The following is a 20906-nucleotide window of genomic DNA, read 5'->3' as shown; positions in this document are numbered from 1 at the left end:
AAGTCTATAGGAAGTCCATCTTTTCTATGTTCAAGAGAGATAGAAGTATCTCTGTGAGGAGTTTCAAGGGTGATCCTTGCTGGGATGGCAATTAGACTCCTATTGCACAGCTACGGGAACCTTTTTGAGTTTTACCAGCTGCTGGTAAATTAACTCTGGTTGTTAATGTTTCATGCTATCTATTTGTGTGCCAAAGGGAAAAGAGGGTACGTTTCAAAATGTACTGTATGTAAGAGCAGTGCAATCACCTTGTAGCCCGTCTTTGTCACATCTCGGTAACTAAGCAAGGGTGGAACTGGTCAGTACTCGAATGATAGCAGATCCCATGTGATGTTTATAAGAATACAGGTGTTAACTCCGGTGTTCTGGTTACTTTCCACTCCAGGCTAGAATAGTACTGCGTCTCTGAATTTCGCCCTGGGATTGGTGAAGTAATTTATCAATTCTCCGCTCAGTCTTCTGTGTAGTAAGGCTGCTGGCATAGAATGGTTGTTTCCCCATGTCTCCCAGTTGAATGATGCTCTTCAGTGGAGGATGAAGTTGATCCCCCAGTTTATCCAAATTACTTTGGTGTCTTTTGGGATGAAAAGTATATGAATGTAAACTGGTTATTAAAATTCATTGAAGTTTGGGTGGTACAGAATTTCATTAATAAGGAAAAATCTGTTACGAAAGCACCAATGCACTTCACACTTGACATTATTTACCTTGACAATATATCCACAGGTTAGTATTTTGATTATACATAAAAATTTCTCAAGTCATGGATTGCACTGGGTTGTGAAAAAGGCATGTGTCGAGCACAGTTTTTTCACTACCTTATTTAGAGTAAAACTACATTGTTGAATGTGAAGATAAAACGATTTTAAAATTGCACATTAGAAATATTATGTATCTATTTATGTCTACAGATACTGTAAGCCTTTTCTCATTTATGTTTACAGTTTGTTTAAGAGCCTGCAGTTTGTCACCTGCAATGAGTCTTCATTCTGGTTTTGCAGCAGGTTGCACTTTGTGAACCGGGATATGTGCGCTTAATCGTCTGCTCACTACTGGTATTAAAACCCATTTGCCAAGCTGCTCTGACAGTGCGCACCAGTTGGCAGAGCAATTAGGCGACCTCCCTTTCAGCACAAGGTTTTAGTTGAAATACAAAAGGATACAACTCACTTTTTTAGGAGAAAAAGGTTCTCGATTCTCACCCTGTTGTTTCCGGGGGCGGGGGTGTTAAATAATATCCACTTTTAAAAAACCTCGTTGTTTTCTCTCTGTTCATGAAAATGAAGGAATGGAACCCATGGAGAGACACTGTGAATACAAAACTGTGGAGCTATTCAGAACATGTTTCTATTTGAAATGTGGTATAAATACGTTTTCTCTGTCTTAATGTAATTTTTTATTTTGTAAGTCCTTTGGGTTTTCTCCCTTCCTGTAGCTCTTAAGTGTGACATGATCAGTGGTCTAATGTTCCTCTATAACACTCCTGCTGCGGTGTTTCTTTGAGACAGGCTGCAAGAGAGGTGGTCAACACGCTGTGTGGATACAAGACTCTGAACAGAGAGGTGAGAATGAGACACTTTGACACCCAGCTGGTCAGTGTGGTCCCTGGCTTTTTCAATCACAATCGCCGTGCATGCTTAGAGTGCAAGACTTCGCAGTCAGGCGTTTTCCAGCTGTTTTAATTTCCAACACGTTCTCCACAGATTCAGGAGTGTATTGATTCTGTGCCTTCAAATCTTTGATTATACTAGACCATCACAATAAACACTAGCAAAGCTGTTACCCTTGAACACAGCTCCATCGGTTGGGTAAGATAGCTTGTTGAAGAGTATAACAATAATAGGACCCTGAATTTGTTAAGTGGTGTTGAGTTCAAAGCCATAACCAATAATCTGCCACCTCTTGGTTGCCAAGATCACCTCTGAAAGTGACTGGAAGTTCCTGATCATGGCTCCACAGTGATATAATATTGCTTAAATCTCACATCCTTGAACCTTTTTCATGCAAAATGACAAGTGTGATGAGCTGGTCAGAGGTGAGACAAAGTTCCCCCAGTCTGTCAGAAGCACAGTCTCCCCGCAGATGTTTTTGGCTCATGTCAAATAGCTGACTGATCTTCACACTTCACACCGTAGGATTGCAAGAAGTCACAGCGCAGTTCTGTGAAGGTTCGAAAGGAGTTTTAATCTGTTACAAAAAGCCATTTTTGGAGAACGAACAGGAACACACAAAAGTGCATTTTCCTGTTATGCTCTATATACCGTCATTCTCAAAGGGTTTTTATTATCTGAATCTGAACAGCCCCCGTCAATCTCTTGTATTATCATAAATGCCATGTTTAGGAAAGAGAAACTCTAGCATATGTATTTAGAAATTGCATAAAGAAAACCATAATAGTACAATAGCATTTTTTACAACATTTATCCTCACCTTCCATTTGCTCTGAAATGTCACATACAGTACTGTATACTCTCTGCAGAAATTCCACACAACAGGTGCCTGCCTTTATTCCTTAGCAAAGCTTCACCAGATTTATAATGAAACCTTTCTCATACACACACACACTAAATTCTACGATTCCCAAAAGGGACGAATCTGCTCCACAGTCGAATTCTGATGTGTTTCCCTGTGTGTGGATCTCTCTGTGCAGCGCGTGGATTTGGATGGGGTGATCTATGTGAGAGGCTGTATCCATGCCCTTCATCTGTGGCTGGAGGACAACATTGGAGCATCACTGGGCATTGGCTTCGCCGTGGGGCTGCCGCAGGTAAGAGGGTGTTCAGTCATGGGACGTGACAGGTTCAGTAGTAACACTCATTAACACTCTCAACTTCCCGTTGTCGTGTCATTAGCTGACTGTGACCCTGATTCTCCACGTGAAAGAGCCCAATTGATAAGAGTGCCACTGGGAGTCTGGTGGGAATGAGTTCTCCAGGGATTTGGTTTTTTCCTCTCTCCAATGTCTGAGAAACCACAACTCCTGCGTCTGGGTTAAATCAGCTGGCATACACCAGCAGGGAAGTGCAAGACTCCTCCATTTGCTGCTGGCTCTCCTGTCAGATCTTGCAGTTTGTCAGAAGATGTTCTCAGCTCCTCAGGCAGGCAGGCCAGGGGAGGTTCATTCACCCCTGAGTGTTAGTCATTGATGTAAAGAAAATGGTGGAATCCAAACCGAGTGGGCAAAATTACTATACAATGTTTTTGAAGAAATTGTAATCCCTCTCGTACAGGTACAGCTGTAACTCTTGTCTAGTCTCACTTACTGTATCACAACTCTGGTCTCTTTGTATTGGGTTTCCCAGCACGAAGTCACTGAGCATTGGTCTGTGTCTGTTATATTCTTTGGATTGTTTTTTGAAGGTTTCATTACATCCTTGAATAACGACTCTTCAGGCATGATTTGGCTATTATATGTTTCTCTGTTATAGTGCCGAAAAGTAATAAAAACAGTCACGGTTAGAACAGTACCAGTCGATTGTTTTTCTCTCAGATGGCAATCGCCCTAAACTGATAGCTTTCTTGAGTTCTCAAACGTCTTAAATTGTTTTTACATTGACAAACCTCGAATTTATCCATGCCTTGAATATAATGTCTCTTATCAAGATACTGCTTCTTAAGATAAACTTAAATTGCACTTTTGATTTAGTGATTGACTGATAGTAAAGTATATCTTTAATAGGACTGAGGCAATTTTCCTTTGGTCAGAATACATCATATACCTTAAGAACTGTGCTAGGTCTAAAATGTTTATGTTCAATGTTTATGTTTATGTACAATGTTTATGTTCCAACTTTTAGCAATACTTTTGGAATACCATCAACTAGAAAGATATGCTTTTTGCTCACACTGAAAAGAGAGAAAAGCAGGACAGTGCTAAAACCCAATCTGTGCACTCTGACAGCATAGCTGCCTGCAATTCCATCCTTAAGCTTCCACTGTAGGCACCACTGTCCCGTTCAAAAGAAGACCTCCATAGTGAAGTTTAAAACACATCTGAAATTAGAGGATGAGCAGAAATAAAACCCCTCGCACACAACAAGAGAAAAACCTGGGGTATTGATGTGTACAGTACCTCACACATCAATATAAGAAGAGGTTAAGTGTGATGTGACAGATACTGTAGTTTTGCAGACCAAAGCAGTATAAGATATGTTATCAAGGTACACTCACTAAGGAGTTAGCATTAATAGCTAAATCATCTGGCATCAGTGTGCATAACCTCTCGTGTCTTTGCATCTAACAGCTAAATAGCATTTTGTGCTAAGGGAATGAAATTAGGCAGATTGATTATATCAATAAGCAGAAAACGGATTACTGCAGTCTTTATTTCAGTGCACAAGGAACCATAGATACACCCCTGCTCACCCCATGTGTTTGGCACTAGGTAATGAAAAAAGGATATTGGCCTTTTTCACCTCTGAGTAACTTCTTGGGTGTTTGCATAGTGTCTGAAATTATTGTTTTCTTGGTGCTTTTACCATCAGTCTCTTCTCTTTAATCAGTAAACTCAATGTCTGTGCTGGGGGCAGAGTCTGAAGTCTGTCTGCGGTGTTTCTAATGGGAGTTGCTTGGAATTAATATATCAGGGGTCAGCGAGTTTTCCTTTTAGAGTTCTGATCTGTGCCAACAGTACAAAGATTAAAAACAAGCAAGAACAACAGTTATGCCCCACTCCCCTTATGATGTGCTTTCCCACCCCAGCAACAATCCCAAACCAGAGGACCTCAGTCTAGTCTTTTTGAACAATGAAGAAAAAGTTCTTCAAACAAGCAGCAGTGGAAATTGATTTATTTTTATATTTAGAGATTCCAAAGGCTGAGTCCGTCTACATCTGTGACTGAACTGGTGAGCACCACTCATAGGCCTGGCTCCAGGGGTGGGTCCTGGTGTCTCTAATCTGGGCAGGGTTCTCTAAGGTTTTAGTTGAATCATGGCAGGAGTGGAGTTTTGATTGTTCTTCATATGGTCTTAGGCTGATTTGCCAAGGGTAACTTTACCAGGAGCACAAAACTTCCCCCTTAGGACGTTCCTATCCTCAACTATGGTCACGAGCTCTGGGTAGTGACTGAAAGAATGTGATCATGGGTACATGTGGTGGAAATGAGATTTTTCTGTAGGGTCGCTAGGTCGTCTGGGAGGACTTTGGAGTAGAGACGCTGATCCTCCGGATAGAGCATCCCACTGGAGATACAGTATACCAGGCACGACCCACTGGGAAGAGACCCTGGGGCAGACCAAGGACAGGCTAGAGGGGTTATATCTCTCAGCTGGCTTGGAAGCACTAGGGAGTCCCACAGGAAGAGACTGGAGACTGTTGCTGGGGAAAGGGAGTCTGGTCTAGTCTCAGCCTATTTCCATCATGACCCTTTGCCAAGAGTAAGCAGTTAGAAAATGATCACAATGAGTTTCAGAAGACTTATATTCAAGATTTTATAAAAAGCCTTATATTTACATTGATGAGCATTCATGGTAATGCATATTTTAGGGCTAAGAACTTGTTAATGAGTAGAAAATCATTGGCTGTGGTCTCACCGAGATTAAACAGCTCTATGAGGACAGTCACCACCCCGGGCATGAGCTCTTCACCCCACTGCCCTCACGCAAGAGATACAAAAGCATACAGACACTTACCACCAGATTCCTCAATAGCTTCTATCCACAAGCAGTGTGATTGGTGAACACATTTAGCCATGCCCCTCGGACCACACCTACACCGTCTACCTCATTATGATTTCTAATTTATTGCACATCTCCAGTCATTGTTTACATTCAAACTCTTTACTTGTTTACTTGTACATTATTTAGTTTGTTTGTATATTGCCTTGATGCACTGTCTGCAGTTTGTGTTTTTACACTTGTCTTAACAATCGAGAGACTTTCTGTAAGTAAGAATTCCATTGTACCAGTACATGTACCGGGTACATATGGCAATAAAGTTCAAGTTCAAAAGAGATAGGAGACAGGAGCTGGATGCTCAAATTGGAGCAACGTAGTTAATGGAGTACCACAGGGATCTGTGCTAGGATCACCACTCTAGTTAATATCATTGATCTAATTTAGTAAACTATTCATGTACCAAAATAGGAGGATTATCAAAAGCTGCAGAAGTGACAGAGGAAGTTAAAATGATTAAATTCATCACCAGACAAGCACCTGGCAGATAACGTTGAATGTAGAAAAGTGCCGTCTGTTACTTCCACATAACAGAAACATTGTCTAAGGATACGACCTATTATCTCAAGCCCAGGTAACAGCCCTGCCACCCTCCCCAGCCCTCAGAGAACTTTAAAACTCCATTCTTGGGGTTAAGTGGCACTTACAAAGGGCTTACTAGTGCCTTAGTGGTGTTTACCGCCGCACGCCAGCCCTGTGGACGTGCAGTGGTAAGCTTCATACTGTATGAAGAAAAGGAGAGGGAAGGGTGCCAGAGCGGCAATGACTGCTGGCCAGATGGTTCAGGGTATTTAGGAAGAGTCATCCACAGGTGACCTCTCTCCTTGCTCTGGATACCTCGTGTGGAGGTGACGGATATCGGCCGTGTGTGTAACAGGGCTTATCCTCCGAACCAGTTTCAGAATGATGTCACCCCCCTCTAATATTTTGAAAAGGGTAAAGCTGTCCCTTCTCTTCTGGCATGGTGGAGTTATCCACTGTCTATGGAGGGGAGCAGAGCTCACAGGCGAGCAGAACAGAACCCCAGGAGGGGCAGGGATGGCTGCACTCTTCATGTGTGCAGTGATGTCTAATCCGTGACACAATTGTACAACAATTTACAGCTACTGAATTTGATTGTTGCATCTCACTGAAATAAATACCAGAGGTTTTAGGTAAGAAGAGAAAGCAAGACAGTGTAGGTGGAGTGAAACAGCATCCCAGTAATCTCTTATCTTTGTTGTGACTTTTCCTGCCTCTTTGCCTTTGCCTCTGTTCAGTCACACGACACTTTGTCTCTCTCGGTTTGTTTCCTTTTTTTTAAACAATTTGTAGTCTTTAAGATAAGTGTTGCTACAGCATGTAATGCCTCTCCTGCGCATTTTTATCTAGATGAAAATCGATAGACAATTGGAAGAACAAAACAGAAAGGAAAAGGAATACAGAGACAAGGGCGACGATAGCAGTGTGGTATCAGGCTGCTGGTACCAGTGAGAAGAACTGGAGCCCTTCCCGCATCCAGTGATGGATGGCATTCCTCACAGCTTATCTCTGCTCGAGTTCCACAGGCCCAAATTGCAGCTTTGTCCTTCCTGAAGGAACTCACCATGCAATTTTAGACATCTTATTTACAGCAAGTTTTATCACTTTGATGTGGGATAAACAGAGCACAAATAGTCCCCATCTGTCATTCAATTACAGTATGGTAAGGGCTTTGCAAAAAGATCTATTCTCTCAGGGGCTGCGAGCACAAATCTCTTGATTAGGGGTGTTTGTGAACTGGCAGGGAGGGTCCCAGGGGCATCTGGCATGTCTCTCGGCTATTAATTCCAAGTGATGATGATGACGATACAGCTTTATTTTTTGGGGGGACTGTCTTGAAAGGTAGTCATCTCAAGTGCTTCAAAATACATAAAAAAACATTATGTATAAAGTCACATTAAGGAAGATTACAAAGGCATGAAAACAAAAGCGATACAGAAGATAAAACATTCGTTTGAAAGCCCTTTAGAGAAATTCTGTTTTTAGGCTAGATTTAAAAGTTTCCAATGTGGCTGAGTGTGTGATTTGGACCATAGCAGCTCAAAACTCTGTCACCCATAGACTGTAGGTGAACAAGTGAAGACATAATGAGCTAAGGTCTCATAGAGGGCAGCAGACTCATATGCAGTAGGGAACGCCAACATAGTTTGTCTTAATAGGGTGTTGGGCCAGTACAAGCCAACAGAACAGCTTCAGTGCACCTTGGCAGGGGTTCTCTAAGTGTCTGGAACTCTATTGTAGGGATGTAGCACCTTTCTTCCACGAGAAATTCCATCATTTGAAGTTTTGTTGGTGGTAGAAAATGCTGTCTCAGGTGCCACTCCACACTCATCATAAGTGTTGATTTGGGTTGAGATCTGATGACTGGGACGGTCATGGAATATGGTTTACATATTTTTCATGCTCATCAAACCATTCAGTGACCACTGGTGCCCCGTGGATGGGGTCATTGCCATCCTGGAAGATTCCACTGTCATCAGGATAGAAATGCCTCACCTTAGGATGAACAAGCTTCCTCAGAATGGCTTTATATTTATTGGAATTGACTTTTCCTTCTGAGGGGTTGAGCAGACCTTAACCATGCCAGGAAAATACACCCAAAACCATAACAGGGCAGCCTGAACTCTCCACTGTGGGAAAACAAGCACTTGAGCCGGTAGGTTTCTCTTGGGAGTGTGCCACATATGTACTTGTTAATAGCAAGGTGAAGTGCAATATGACTTTTTTCCATTGCTCACTAGTCAGCTGCCAGGTCTTTGCACCAGTTTACTTGCAAAAGTGCATGTGTAATAAGGGGTTTATGCACTACAATCTGACCACAGTATCTCTCTCTATGAAGTTCTCGATGGATTGTGATTGATGAAACTACCTTAGATTAACATTTGCTATCATTTTATTCAGAGTTGCTTGTCTGTTTTACTTTGTATCTCAAACCAATGCATGCACATTTTGCTGAAGGAGTTGGCACTTTCCTCCACAGTTGCCCCTAGATGATGATGTCTTCCATGCCATGTCACCTTAGCCACTGTTGCTCATGAAACATTAGGAAGTGGAGTAGTCTTCATCACTGAAGCTCCTGTCAAATATGTCCCAACAATCACCCCTTTCTCAAAGTCACTGAGATCTCTTCTTTGATTCATGGTAGCCAAAATAAGGAGCAATTGGCCCTGCTCAGCATTTTGACCCAAAGTATGGTGGGATGTTCATTACTTAATTAACTCAGGAATCACAACTGTAATAATCACCTGCTTTCTGTATACATTGTATCCCTTGTTTACTCAAGAGTTTCCTGTATTTTTGCAGTTACCTGTACAGTATCAGGTAAATATTGGGGAGCCAAGTCATTTAGAGTGTTGAAGGTAAGCAGAAAGCCTTTTTAATTGAAAACATATCCTGGCAGGAAGCAGGTGCAAGGACTCCAAGACATGAGTGACGTGATCACTTGTTGTGTGACAAATAATAATGTAATGTAATGTGTAATGTTTCTTTATTAGCCCTATACAATTTCTTGCATTAGGAATTTGTCTTTTCACATACCCCAGCTTTTCTCCATGGAGACACAGATACACAGACAGGGAGAGAATCTTGGGTCAGAGTGCAGGGTCTGCCATTGTACGGCGCCCCTGGAGCATTTGGGGTTAAGGGCCTTGCTCAGGGGCCCAATGGAGTAGGCTCTGCCGGCCGCGGGATTTGAACCGGCAACCTTCCAGTCACAGGCGCAGATCCTTAACCACAGAGCCACGACCTCGTCGGGGTCCTACCTGCAGAATTCCGAATCTGTAATTATTATTCATGCTTGTCATAGTAGACCAGAAAGCACTTTTTTGTGCACTCAAAACTTCGAGTCTCTTCCAGACATCATGTTCTATCACATTGCCTTCCTCTTGTAACCGTGCCAACTAATATGCACATTTTTCAAGTGCCAGCTGGAGGAAAGGTACTACTGGCATACTTGCCAATCCAGCCTACTGTCAGCTGGCATGAGGGAGCTATTTCCATGCTGCCAGAAAGGGATCCCTCCTCTGATTTTAGGCGGTCCTGTCCTGACATGGCCCTGGGAAATACTGCTGTGCTCTGTTCTCTCATGCCCAGTCTGTAGTAGGCAAAGTTTGGAAAACAGACATTTAAACATGGAGCATTAACAGAGGTATTATTCACCCAGGATCTTGTCAGTTCTAGGTGTGCAGTATAAGTAGGGTAAAGATTCACTGTGGCATTAAAGTCTGTTCACTATTGCACAATGTAATTCTGAGGATTCAAAGTAAAAAGCATGTCCTTCTGTCCATCTGAGTCTTACACTGATGTTTTAGAGCAGGCTTACCCAGTTTACAGCCCTTCAGTGCTTCTCCATGGCAGTGTTTTACTACAACTAGGTCCTTAAATGCTGTATATACTGTATCTAGCTAATTAAGGAACTGGACTGGAAGGACTGCAGATTGAGAAGCATTGTTATTTTTCTAGAGCTATCTGGGCAAGACAAAACCCAGTTTCTCCTAATTGAGTGCTGTTTTGCTAATGTTTCCTCACTGTATGGTTTCGCACATTAGTTTGTTTTTCTCTGAAAGTTCATTGGAGCAAGAGATGCATTCCTAGACACTGGGGGTTCAGGCTTTACTGACTGCGGAGTTGGAATTTCAACAACATAAAATTATTTCCCCGTCTTTCTCTCCCTCTCCCCTTTCTTTTTGTCTGTTTCAGAGGATTTTGTTCCCCACACTCACTTTTCTTTTTCTCTCCCCCCACCCTGTGATTCCCTCCTGCCCAATCTTCTCTCCTTGTTTCCCTTTCTCCCTCTCAGCTCTCATTTCTGTGCTGCTGTGTGACGAGCCAGAATGTTACAGTCTGATGATCGTCAGTGTATCATTTTGATTCAAGGCAGAGCACAAAACTGCAAAAGCTCTTCCTCCTTTTTCCCCCCTTCTCAGTCTCTGTGTCTTATAGCAGATCTGCTCTGCTCAGTTTGGACGATCACAGACTGAGCCCCACCTGGTCTTAACAGACAGCTGGCCGGAGGGTCCTGTAAAGCTCTTTAGAGATCATCAGGAATAAAATGTCATATTAGAATGAAACTACCAACACCTGCAACTTTAAAGTACTGCACCTGGATGTTCTTGTCTTAACTGGACCAGTTCAATCTTTTGTGGTTCGCTGAATTTCTTACAATCAGATTAAAAGAATTGGGAGGGGTGAGCAGGCCTGGGTGGTCCTGATGGGCCACAGCACTGTCTTGCTGTTTGCTAAAACTCTTCTCAGCTAGGAATGTACTTGACTGAACAGCTTGTTAAAAAGCTAGCACTTAGCAGTCCTAACCAATCCTGAAAAGGGGAATGAACAATACTGATTTTTGTTCAAATATAATTTTTGTTCAAACAAATCACATAATGGCACTGTTCACCTGTGGAAACACCTTCTGATCGAGGACATTTGTCTGGTCTTGTGATATAGTCCCACTCTGTGCTACTCTTTTCCTTCCCCATCTTCTTCAGGCTCTCTGTTATTTGGGGTGGAGCGGTGGCTATGTGGCTAAGGATCTGCGCCCATGGCTAGAAGGTTGCTGGTTCAAATCCCGCAGCCAGCAGAGGAATCCTGCTCCGTTGGGCTCCGTTAAAGCCCTTAACCCCAGCTGCTCCAGGGTTGCTGTACAATGGCTGACCCTGCGCTCTGACCCCAGGCTCTCTCCCTATCTGTGTATCTCATGGAGAGCAAGCTGGAGTATGCGAAAAGATAATTCCTAATGCAAGAAATTGTAAAGGGTTAATAAAGTGATGTTTATTATTATTATTATTACTATGCAAATTCTCACGGTAGATTTAAACACTTCACATGGTTACTTATTAGATTGCTGCATCATTTCAATGCCAGAAAGGCCAAGAAAGACGGGAGAAGCCCTTCTGCCGGCTTGGCCAGAACTGCACCGCATGGGCATGCATGCACAGTAGCCCTTGTGCTATGCTTGCATCAGTCCTAGTGCCAGGGCACAGCTGCCAATATGATCACAGATCACTCATTTGCTTCTGAGTACCAGCTGATGAACAAGCCGAAGTCTTGCACCTGCCAAGCTCGGCTCAGGGAGCTGCCATCTGCATGCCCACTTGAGGGGGCTCTTCCAGGCTTGCTGACATGCAAACGAATAGCGCTGACTTGAACAGAGGGTGGCAATGGAATTCGTCTTTAATTGGAATGGTTCGACAGCTCTGAGAATTTCAGCTAGATCAGACCAGCTGCACTTTTTAAAATTAAGTGTAATGGGATTTGGAGTTTAAAATGACTTGCTTTGCATACTTGTCCTGCTTTAAAATCAAGCATATTGACTGCAGGCTGCTTTATTGCAATACTTTATGAATTCATTTATGTAAAGCACTTTAAATATATATTTCCTGCACGTAAACGTCAGTTGCCCGTTCCTCAGGCAAAATATTTTAACATCTGCTTTGGTGTACCTTCACACTCAAGCAGAAAATGGACAGCACAGTGCAAGAACTGGAGCTTGAGTCTGTTAGCAGACCATTAGGGCATGTAATTCTCATGTTTAATCACGTGAGGAAGAGTTCAGTATAGCTATGAACATCCCAGCGTCTGTTGTGGTGTTGATCTAACAGATGTTTTTGGTGTTTTAGCCCTTGCGGGTCTATGTTCCACACATTTGATCTGGAATTAGCACCAGAGTATTTTTTGTGTTTTTTTTCCAGAAGAGCAAACTCTGGTATAGGAATTCTTACAAACAGATGTTCAAACACAAAATCTTTTCATTTAGTTAGGAAGGTTCAAGCAAGCCTGAAACAGGCAAGAGTACCATTCATGACCTCTGCTTCCTATGACAGAATTCTGATCATCTTATCTGTGTTTTCAAGCCATAAAACGACATAGCACTTTTCCCTCTTAGAAACTATTTTAGCTGTGGTTTTATTAAATGTATATAGTGCTTTTCTGGACACTCCACTCAAAGCTCTTTACAGGTAATGGGGACTCCCCTCCACCACCACCAATGTGCAGCATCCACCTGGATGATGGAATGGCAGCCAAAGTACGCCAGTACATCACACATCAGCTATCAGTGGGGAGGAGAACAGAGTGATGAAGCCAGTTCATAGAGGGGGATTATTAGAAGGCCATGATTGGTAAAGGCTAGGGGGAAATTTGGCCAGGACACCGGGATTAACACCCCTAGTCTTTTCGAGAAACGCCCTGGGATTTTTAATGACCACAGAGAGTTAGAACCTCAGAAGTCTCATCTGATGGATGGCACCGTTTTTACAGTTTAGTGTCTCCATCATTATCACTGGGGCATTAGGACCCACACAGACCACATGGTGACTGCCCCCTACTGACCCCACTAACATTTCTTCCAATAGCAACCTTAGATTTCCCAGGAGGTCTCCCATCCAGATACTGGACAGACTCACACCCAGATGATAGTATCCTGTGGCAAAAGTTACTTGGCCATCATGATGAGCCACCAGATGCAGGACTGAGGTATTAAAGATCAATCTTTGCCCAGTGCTTCCATCTTTGAGAAATGCTAAACTCTAGTTCCATTCTACAGGAGACGCACTGCTTCAAACTCTAGTTCCTAGATGAGTTTGGATTGACGTGACCTGTCAGTATAAGCTAAGAGCATTATCAAAAATAATCAGGGTGTGTCTCCATAAGTTAAACCCCATTAAAAAGTCATTTTTTTTGTGCTTGAGCTATCTTTATTTCAAACCACTCCAGGAATCACACAGACTTCCCTGTCTGTATGAAAAAGGCAGTTGAGCTTTAGGGTAGTAGATAGATCCTATGTATATATTATAATTTAAAAGGCATAGATGTTGGACTTGGAGTGAGTGTCAGTTAATAAGCATGCTGTTTCAGAGCTGGGGTCTTGCTTCTCCTTTTAACAAACATATATGGGCACTCCTGTTTGAGGTCTGGGTCTCATTTAGATACTGTAGCTCTTCATTATGTAGTGGGTGGTGTGGTTTAAGCATCTGAAGTGCCAGAGACCTCATTCCATTGTTAATTTGAATGGTGTACTCTCTCTGACTCTGACTCAGCCGTAATTGCTAGGTTGTAACCGTTTGTTTCTCTTTGATTCCAAAACAAGGCAGGGTTGTTCTGTTAGCTGAATGAGAAGTTCATGTAACAGCTCCTGCTCTTGGCAAAGTGACAGTCCTTGAGCGCGCCTCTTCAGCATGCTGTTCTCCTGCTGCTTCTGTAAGGTGAAATCATGTCATTGTTGAAGAGTGCCTCCCGACAGCACTTGTGCTCTTTGATAAACCTGCCTTCTCTACCAAGCAGTGTCTCTTCTTAGACTGTCAGAGAGCATGCTGGCGCAAATGCCATTCATTTTTCCACCTTCAGCATTCCCACTTTCTGGATTTCCAACTTCCATTTATCTCCCCCCCCCCCCCCCACTTGAATCCATTACAAATCTATTAATAGCTGCACTGGTCTTTTGCAATAGTAGGAAATGAGCCCACATTCATCACCAGGGGGTTGAAAGAGAATGATGGTTTAAATGGCACAATGTCGACAACAATTCCTACCTCAAAACACAGGTAGAACTGTAACGGCAGTAAAGAAAGAAAAGCCAGCATATTTACATGACTACAGTAAATACATGCATATGTAGTATCCACTTACACCCATATGAAGGTAAAGCTTTAATCACAATACTGAGCACAACCTATAGCTTATAGTCCATGGAATTGAGTAAAACCCATGCCGATATTTAAGATTACTGTATTATTCTAATATTGCAATATTATAAATTCTGCATTAAACCTAGAACATTTTGTGCCACTTTCTGTCCCAGATCCAACACAGAGGTTTTAAGCATGCAGTACCAGTTACAGAGTAGATGAATCAAGAGGGTCTCGAGCGCTGTTCACTGTTGTATTCCTGTCTTGGTTCGTTTAGGCCCTGTGAGCTGCCCACTGTCAGTGTCCTCAAGTGATATCTCACTGGCAAGATGAGATGCTCCAGCCCTGTGCTGTATGCAATGGATGGCGTATGTGTGTGGTGGAGAGGGAGTCACAGTGTTTTCAAAGCCAGTAATAAAATAGAAAACAATGGTGGCAGAAAACAGACGTGCATTCATTCAGCTCCAGCCAGCTATATTATTAAAGGGTGAAAACACAACATGGAAATCTCGTTTCTATGCCACGCTTCTATTTAATTTTAAAAATCCTTTGATTTTTTTAATTCTTATATTATTAAAAAAAACGCCAGCCTCCGACTGGGGGACTTGAGCTGTGTTTACCTGGGCTTGTGCGTCTTTATCGCCTTCCAGCACATTCTCTCTCCTTTGTGCAGTGTGCTGGAAAGCTGGAGCTTAGCAGGCGAGTGCATTTTCTTTCTCTCGGTGGCGCTTTGAGATGTAAAACAAAACCTTCAAGGTGGAAGCAGGAGTCCTTTTCCTTCGCTTCTCCATTTTAAATAATTGAAAAGCGGGCTAATTAGGCCCAAATGTGTCAGCAGGCTGTTGGGTCTTATAAAGATGGGGTCACCTTCCTTGGGATTTGGTGTTTCTCTAGGCACCAGGGTGTTCCAACATCCTGCTTCTTGTCACTCAGCTCCCAATTAGTATGGGCTTCAGTGGCGGCTAACTGAGTGGTGTCGGCGGTCATAGTGCCGAGATGCCTTGCATCCTCACTCAGACGAGTGCATCGACATTACACGCTTTAGGGGTGACTTCAGCTATGCTGTGAAACTTATTATTGATATAGAATGTATTGATTTATGTTTTTCTTGTACAGTATTCAACAAAGAAGTAGGAATGCGTAGCGAAGAGAGGATTGTAAATGTACTTCAGTGAGTGAAGCTCTGTGGAAAAGATCTAATCGGGGTGCAGTAGGTGAAAGGGATTGTGGGTCATGCCCTACCCCCTGATGGACAGCATGAGCCACCGGAATTTTCATACTTTCAGAAGCTAGGAAGAGGTTTAGAATGAAATTAGAATGTTATTTTTACCTCTGTTGAAATGTATGGCTGTAGCCATGGTGCGCATGCTGCAGTCCACCCAGGACTCTCACGGTCTCCGTTCGCACGTTTAGCATAAATACCTCCCCCTGCGCTATGAATACTTACAGCTAGGTGAAGCGCGAAGGAGGCAGTGCAGTGTGGTTTGTAACCTCTCACGCCACCTTTTGTGGTATAAAACCCCAGCCAGCCATAGCAGAAATGCTGCAAATGTATATGTGCACGTGCCACAAACCTGTATCTGGAATTTCCCCCCGTATTAGAGGTGCAGCCATGTCTTCCATTACAGCAGGGGACACTTGGCTGCAGTGCTGGTTGGTAACAGCTGACAAAGAGACTGGCTTATTCTTTATTAGCGACGCCACAGGTGTGGTTCATCTGTTGCCTGGTGTGTGCTGGTCTGTTTGCTTGTTCTCTCGTATTGCCGGATGCTTATAAAGACCATATTTTGGAAGTGTATCTTGGAGCAAAGAAATATAGCACGTAATCAAATGGCTGTACAATCACATATGCTGTACATACTTGTAGATGGATTGTATATATCAATAGCAGGAGTACGCACCGTACAGTGCTACATGGGCAGGAGTGCTATGTGTTGTTTTTGTGCCCTCTAATGGCCATCCACGAGGTACCAGTATTGTCTCGAACGTCCCATTTGAATGTATACTAGAATGGATTGATCCTCAACAGTAAGGTCTTTCATGGTATGTAAATAGTCTGTGCCCCAGACCTTAGATTCAGTATGTGGCTGAGGTTCTTGGCAATCAAGGGAGAAATGTGTAACCAGTGATGACCCCTACTGGATGAGAGTCTGCGATTAATTCTTTCCCCTCTGGCAATCTCTATGCGTCAGGTTTCTCTTCACCTGGAAAAATAATAATGTTGAACTTGAAAGTAGAAGCATATAATTTTTTCATTTTTACAGCTACGAGAATCTTGTCCTTGAGTCTTTTTTTATTTATTTCTTTTTGCAAATTTGGTTTCCCTCAGTCCAGTGAATTCATTTTCTTTGTTACAGCTTGTGAATGTTTTGCATTATTTCCAGTATATTGTATAATTGGACACAGAGCTGGTGCTCTTGACTGAAGAGGTGGCTCTCTGTAAAAACACTCCTCTGTCCAGTTACTCAAAAAAGAAAGACCCGTCGCGTGACTGAGAGCCCAGAGTGGAGTGAATAGCATCAGAAACACCCGAGTCTGGCTCCCCTACTTTTCCAGGTAGCTGTATCGTTACCCAAATGATGTCTTTCCTCTGTGCCCACAGATTTTTGGGATCATCTTGAGCTGCCTGTTCTGGAACATGCTAGTGGAGATGAGCCAGTCCTTTGATGTGGTGGATTTCCGGGCTCTGCGGCTGTCTGGCATCCAGTACAGCGAGCTGGACCTTTCTGGGGCAGGCTGGTGCCTCTGTCTGCCCCGGGATGGCGGATACTTACCGGTACCGGAGTCTGAGACCTGGGACCCCGAACCTGATCCATATCCTGTCATCGAGAGTGTCCCATCATCGTGTACCGAGACCCAGAGACCACTCTCAGAGTCCCAGGACACCCCAGCGCTTGACGAAGTGGACATAGGCTTTGAAAAACAGAACTAGAGAATTGGACTTGTTTTTTTTATTATTATTTTAGCATTTTCAGGAAATTTAATAAGATTCCCTTTGATCCTTTTCAGCTTTTACAAACTGCAGGCTTTTGTACTGTATGTAGTTGGATATTTCACGTCGCTTATTTTGAATAAATTTGCACAGACAAAATATGAAGTGATATTAATTGTGGGCAATTTGTACAGCAGCCTGCATAGAACTGAAATGGATCAAATGTCTGCACGATGAGAGTCTGATTTCCCTGCTTTTTCAAAAAGCTACCAAAAGGGAAGAAGACTTTCTTGCACTGATGTTTTTGTGTTTGTATGTTCTAATAGTTTTATAAGCTTTATTGCTATTTTAATATGAATAATGTAGTAGTATAGTACCTTCCCCTGCTTAGTAGTTTGTTTTAATTAATTTATTTTCTTCCCTTATCACTCAGGTGAAGACGTTTACAGGGAAGCCTAAAATAACTGATGCAATCTTGAGACTTTAGGAAAATTAAGATTAAGAAGATTAAGAGTTGTGAGATTTTATAAAATATTCTATGAAATATTTTATAAAATAAAGTGATATTTTATAAAACATCACTACTTAATTCACTTAAGGTGCAAATATTTTCAGGTCAGCCTTGAAACTGAGGCTGGGAAGAGTAATCTCAAACCTGGAGGACTTGATTGTTTATGCTAGTGGACAACTGACTTGTTTTAAAAATGCCAAAAAAATGCCTTACCAAAATAATTACAGGGCTGTCAATTTAATCAAAGCCATTTCCTAGAATTAAGTGATTCTAAAAAGGGAATGTGTGTGACACAGACGGGTGTTAATGAGTTTGACTTTTTTTTTTAGAAAGGAAGAAAAGGAAAAAAAAAAATAATTTGCCTTCATTCCTATTAATAGATCAGACATTGTGGTCGTGCCTGTGTCTTTGAATTGCATTAGGATGGAGCTTTAATCCAGAGCTCTTCAAGGTACGTGGTCAAGGCTGAGCTTATGAATCTGGACTGGAGGAAGACCCTCGAGGCTCTCAGTGTTGCAGGGCTCACTTGGAGAAGAGTCTTCAGAACAGTTACAAAAGAGAGGAGGCCATTCATCCTCTCTGGCCTGTTATATAGTTAGTAGCTAGTATATCCAGGGAGCTCATCCAGATGTGTCTTTAAAGAAGTCAAGGTACTGGTTTCAACAAAATGACTGAGTAGCCTGTTCCTGACTCCCACAAGACCTCAGAGCAGTGGGGGCTGGCTAGAGCACACGCTGTAAGCTGAGACTTTTCACTCCCAAGTATGTCATTTCGGACATGTCAGAGAGCGTTTTATGCATGTGCCTAAGTGGTAGATTATGAGAAAAAGAGAAAGCCACAATCGTATCAATTTCCTCCATCCTTCACACATGTGCAATTATTAATTGGTTTCTCTAAATTGATGCTGACGAGTGACCGGCGTCACATCCAGGGTGTGGTCCTGCTTGATGACTTGTACCTCCACTGAAGGCTTTCTGTTGCTGTGACCCTAATAATAATAATAAACTTTGTTTTATAAAGCGCCTATAAAGGTGGCTTCTCAAAGCCTTTTACAGAACAGCTGTAATGTGAGGAAATAGTAGATGGGGGTACGGTAGGTAGCAAAGGGGTAACAGAACCAGTTAAGGCTCTTCTAAAAACGTCTAAATTTGAAGGAGTTTAGGGAAGGTTAACTCCAGCCTAAGGGAATAGAGTTCCAGAACTTTGGGGCATAACAGAAGGAGGCCCTGTCACCCATAGAGTGTAGACAGGCTTGGGGGACAGGTAGGAAACCAGAATTAGAAGAGTGAAGGTTGAGAGGTGGGGATAAGGATGATAATAGCTCTGACAGGTACTGAGGTGCTAAGCTATAGAGAGCCTTATAAGTGAGCATGAGGACTTTGAAGTCGACATGAAACCTGACGGGAAGCCAGTGCAAGGACTCCAGGAAAGGAGTTATGTAATCACTTGCATTAGACGTGGTCAGGATATTGGCTGCCAAATTCTGAACATACTGAAGTTTGTTCAATGTGGATTTAGAAACCCCAGCGAGTAGAGAATTACAGTAGTCAATTCGAGAGAAGACAAATGTATTGACCAGCTTTTCAGCAACAGTTAGCGACAGCATACTGTAGGTCGTAGTCTGGCGATATTTCTGATCCTTTCCAGGAATAAGCAGCTTTCTCTAAATGGATGTTTGGATAGCCACGGGTAAAATGTAATTGCAAACTCAGTGCAATGTAAAGACTTTAAAGTGCTTGTATGTAGCAAATATCACTGTAACATGGGTGCCGCCATCTTGCAGTCTCCATATACTGTATATTACTTGAAATCCAAAGTGAGGCTCAGCCAGAGCTGATACAATCAACCTTTGTCTTGCTTATTCAACCAGCATTTTGTATGAAATGTCAAGTTCATGTAGCAATTCTTTATATTTTGGTCATCGTGCATTCTAGTCATCTCTTGACACTCTGTGCTGTAACTCTTACCCTGTTGCTCATGTGAAGTGATATTCCTACCTCCCAGATGTATGCGATCACTGCTTTCCACTTCTTGCGACAGCCGAGCTCAGGTCCTGACTATGTTAAGATGGAGGCCTTCCCAAAATGCTTTCGAGTCTGTGTTCCAATGCGATTTAAAAAAAATTAAATCCACTGGATTAAAAAATGAACGGGACAGGAGAGATCTTTATGCATGCCAAATAGTGCCTGTGGGCCAGTAAGTTTCCCTTCCCCTTCCTTGAACGTAACATTTGAGTCTAGGTGTGTGATTCAGTGGTTGAGATAAAGGCACTTTCAGGTAACTCCTGTTTGATTTCCTGCTCAGACTTTGGCTTGCTTTGCCACCAAGAGATGGAAAAGTATTAACAGGGACTGTCCAACTGCAATTCTGTGTAGAGCCACTTTGGAGAAAAGTGACTGCTAAATATCTTGTTGATATGAAGCTCTTCAGCTAGTGAGTGACACAAGTGGAGAGACCTTGACTGCTCAGGACTGGGCGGCTGTCGAAGTAGAGGAGCTGTTTTTCCTTTCAGGATCATCCACATGCTGCTGCGCAGTTCCTTGACAAGGAAGGACAGGTTGATGAATGGGTGGCTTTTTGTGTTGCATCTTAAATTCTTCCTTCACATCTGGGCTTGGTCGGTTGGTTTTGTACCAACGCTGAAAACGGATCTCGGCCTGACCACACCAAACTGCCGTTTTTCTTTTGTTCTAAATGTCTCACAAGGTGTTCAAAATCCTCTAGTCTCCTGCCGATTGGCACTCCTGTTTAGCTGTTACTTAGTGACATGAGTGCATGTCTGTCCTCATTCACCTCCTTACAGACTAGTGTCCATTCCTGTGAGGCTCTGTTATACTGTGTAATGTGTCTTTTGTTGAACTATTGCAGAGGGCAAGAAATAATGCAAATTATCAGTGTGATTCTTATTATTTATAATTTTATTCCAGAATCATTTGAAGCACTGTATAACAGTGTAGTTTTTTTTCTATTGTCAGTAAGACATTGTCCGTGTTCAGGCTAATGGGATTTTTTTGGAGATCTTATTTTGTTAACATTCCTTCTGCTTTTCTTTTTTTAAAACAACTTGAGGGATTTTTAAAGAAGTACTGTTTCTGTGTTCTTTTGAAATTTGTGAGAAAAATCTGGAATAAAGGAAACATTATGA

At 42.5% G+C, this 20906-nt stretch overlaps 1 protein-coding gene across 2 annotated transcripts in view; it reads left to right on the top strand.

Moving 5' to 3' along the window:
* Positions 1–20906, top strand: part of LOC102689647 (tetraspanin-15) — a 79044-nt gene extending 58138 nt beyond the window's left edge. For both annotated transcript variants that reach the window (XM_015344585.2, XM_015344520.2), the window contains exons 6-8: positions 1509–1562; positions 2651–2767; positions 16921–20906. In XM_015344585.2, the coding sequence (XP_015200071.2) occupies positions 1509–1562; positions 2651–2767; positions 16921–17250 (501 nt within the window). In that variant the 3' untranslated portion in view covers positions 17251–20906. The remainder of the gene's footprint in view (positions 1–1508; positions 1563–2650; positions 2768–16920) is intronic.

Source organism: Lepisosteus oculatus, chromosome 2 (assembly GCF_040954835.1).
Source record: "Lepisosteus oculatus isolate fLepOcu1 chromosome 2, fLepOcu1.hap2, whole genome shotgun sequence".
Lineage (NCBI taxonomy): Eukaryota > Metazoa > Chordata > Actinopteri > Semionotiformes > Lepisosteidae > Lepisosteus > Lepisosteus oculatus.
Note: the sequence above shows the minus strand (reverse complement) of the source record. Positions and strands in the feature narration are given on the sequence as shown.